At 33.0% G+C, this 2,925-nt stretch overlaps 1 protein-coding gene across 1 annotated transcript; it reads left to right on the forward strand.

The window, feature by feature from the left end:
* Nucleotides 1-1,602: 1,602 nt before the first annotated feature.
* Nucleotides 1,603-2,664, forward strand: LOC139854424 (uncharacterized). Its single transcript, XM_071843729.1, has one exon. It carries the CDS (start codon nucleotides 1,603-1,605, stop codon nucleotides 2,662-2,664), a length of 1,062 nt encoding a protein of 353 aa, XP_071699830.1.
* The last annotated feature ends 261 nt before the right edge of the window (nucleotides 2,665-2,925 follow it).

The following is a 2,925-nucleotide window of genomic DNA, read 5'->3' on the forward strand; positions in this document are numbered from 1 at the left end:
ATGACACGGTCGTGGTCTCATGACTCATGTACCACTTTCGGTTTTTCGAGCGCACTTTCGTACGTCTAGAAAAATAGTCTTTTACGTTACGTGACGTGTACCTTTAATAATAATTTGACCTATTTATCAAATATTTAGTTTATGAAAAATGTAACTTATAAAATTGAGCGTTGTGGTCATTTCCTTCTATAAATCAAAGTCTCGTTGTGTTGTCAAAATATTTTATTTTAAATTAAACGTTTTGTGACGTGTACCTTTATTAATAACTAGACTTAAATTAATTAAAAACTAACCCACTCAAAGTGTAACTTTATCTTTTGAGTATTTTGATCATTTCCTTTTATAAATCCTAGTCTCGTTGTTTATCAAAACATGTTTAATAATATTAGTTTAAATCCAAACGTTTTGTGACTGATTTGATATTATTATTTATCACTTTGTAAAATATAAATGTATTTTCATTTAAAAATATAGCCTTGTACATATCGTATGGAAATATTATTATAGTATTTAGTTTATCAACACAAATAATAGTTCAAAGTTTATTTTAATTTCGTTTAGGAAATCTTATAACGCGTAACATTTACACTTTAAAACTTAATTTGATATACGTCCATGTTTAATTTAATCACCTTAATCTTTCTAAATAATATATCTTAATATCTATCGAATCAAATAACAAATGTTACTATCATTTATATAACTAATTTGCAATCCTATGTATATTTACTATACCTAAACATGTTTTAAATACACGTTGCACATTATATATATATATATATATATATATATATATATATATATATATATATATATATATATATATATATATATATATATATATATATATATATATCTAATAACCAATATTCCAACTTATGTTATTTAAACAAAGACATTATAAATAACAAGTTATATTATCTCGGAAAATGTTTTTGCACGTTTGAAAATAGATCAATCAAGTTTTATGAAATTCAAATCTCTACTAACTTCTGTCTAATCCTCAATAATAACACTTTTGTTCTTTCATGTAAATCACTTTATTAAATTTCCGAATACCTAATTCAAAGTGGACCTTATAACAGAGACTCATAATCATAATTCAATGTATCTGATAATTCAACCATTATATATTATCTTTTAATCTCGTCGATAAACTTACATCGAACAAATACGTTTGTGTAACATATTATTCATTCAATACCTTGATAGCATTTCCAAGTTCATAAAATATATCTCATAGCTTATATTCATATTAACTATTCCGTTCAATGTCTTATTAATATATCTCAATTTAATAACCACACATGTATATGCATATATATTTATTTACACATAATTGTTCGTGAATCGTTAGGCATGGTCAAAGGGTATTTGATTACATGAATATAGTTTCAAAGCTTTCGAGACTCAACATTACAGATTTTTCTTATCGTGTCAGCTACATATAAAGATTAAAGTTTAAATTTGATCAGAAATTTCCGGGTCATCACAGCTACATATAAATTTGATCAATTACAGCAAGTCGTGCCACCACACTTGGCACCCGCTTTCAATGAGCCAGCGTGGGTATAAGAGTTTATGAGCAATTGGGTCGTAGTGATGCAAGGGCAAAAAGCTAAGCAAAGTCTTGAGTTAGCCCCTACAACAGAAAAGTTGGTGCCGCACATCGCCAATCATCCCTTCACAATCGCATCGGTGTTGCCTCTAACACTCGAAAGTTATGATGGGTTATCAGATCCGGATGACTTTTTACAAAAATTTGAAGGAACCGTAAGAACACACAGTTGGGATGATGCAGTAGCATGCCATATGCTACCAATAGTGTTGCAAGGAGTGGAAAGGGAATGGTTCTATAATTTGCCAGCCCAAAGCATTACAGGTTTTGCGGATTTGCGCTCAAGGTTTTTATTGAAATTTCACAATTTACGCGCACGCAAAAGAACACATGTCGAATGTCACGACATTAAGAAGAAAACGAAAGAGAGCTTGGGAGAAATAATAGACATATATACCAAAGAGGTGGCTAAGATACAAGACTTTCCAGAAAGCCAGAAGGTATCTGGATTTATTCATTGTATAGATACTGACAGACACCTGTCTTTATGGCAACGGTTACGAAGAAGAGTGCCAGAAACTTTCGCGGAAGCCATAAAAGAAACGCATGATTACATGCAGGCACAAGAAGATATAAAGCAGAATTATAGAAATACCTCTTCAAACATGGACATCGATGATGATTATTATCGAGTGCAGGGAAGAGGTTCAGAGCTGGGTAAACGTTATGGTGGTAATGGCCAACCTAGGGGTGGTACCTATCATAATGAGAAGTATCGCAAGTTCAACATCAATAAAGGAAGCCAGAGGTTCAAAAGCAGCCATGCTGAAATTGTTGCATTAATAAAAGACCCCACCAAAACACCAAAAGAAATTTTGGCTACAGAGGCAGTGTGCAAAAGCTTTGAACCCCCAGTGCCTTTGTCAAAGTATTATGGAAATAGAGACAGAAGCAAATTTTTTGATTTTCACGATGATTACGGTCATGACACCAATGAATGTCGGCACTTAATTGAAAGAGTTGTTGCTGAACTCAAAAAAGGAAGATTGCAACACCTGAAGAAAAGCTCAAGAGCACAAGCCGACAAGCCAAAGGGAGAAAAATAATATCCGTGGCAAAAGAAGAATGAGGGAAAGGAAATGGATAAAACCATAAACATGGTAACCAGCGGACGGATAAATCAGAGGCGCAAGTTAGAGGTATCTGAGGAATGGGAAAATACTCCCATCACATTCTCGACCATAGCACAGGAACCCTCGGATGCGCCCATTACAATTAAAGGACGTGTCAAAAGTTGCGGGTGCATCATCAAGCAATTGCATGTAGACACCGGTTGCGGTGTTGATATATTGTACGAGCACTGTTTC

This window comes from Rutidosis leptorrhynchoides, chromosome 6 (assembly GCF_046630445.1).
Source record: "Rutidosis leptorrhynchoides isolate AG116_Rl617_1_P2 chromosome 6, CSIRO_AGI_Rlap_v1, whole genome shotgun sequence".
Lineage (NCBI taxonomy): Eukaryota > Viridiplantae > Streptophyta > Magnoliopsida > Asterales > Asteraceae > Rutidosis > Rutidosis leptorrhynchoides.

Coding starts and splice junctions, on each gene's coding strand:
- LOC139854424 (XM_071843729.1), top strand. CDS start 1,603: ATGCAAGGGCAAAAAGCTAAGCAAAGTCTTGAGTTAGCCCCTACAACA.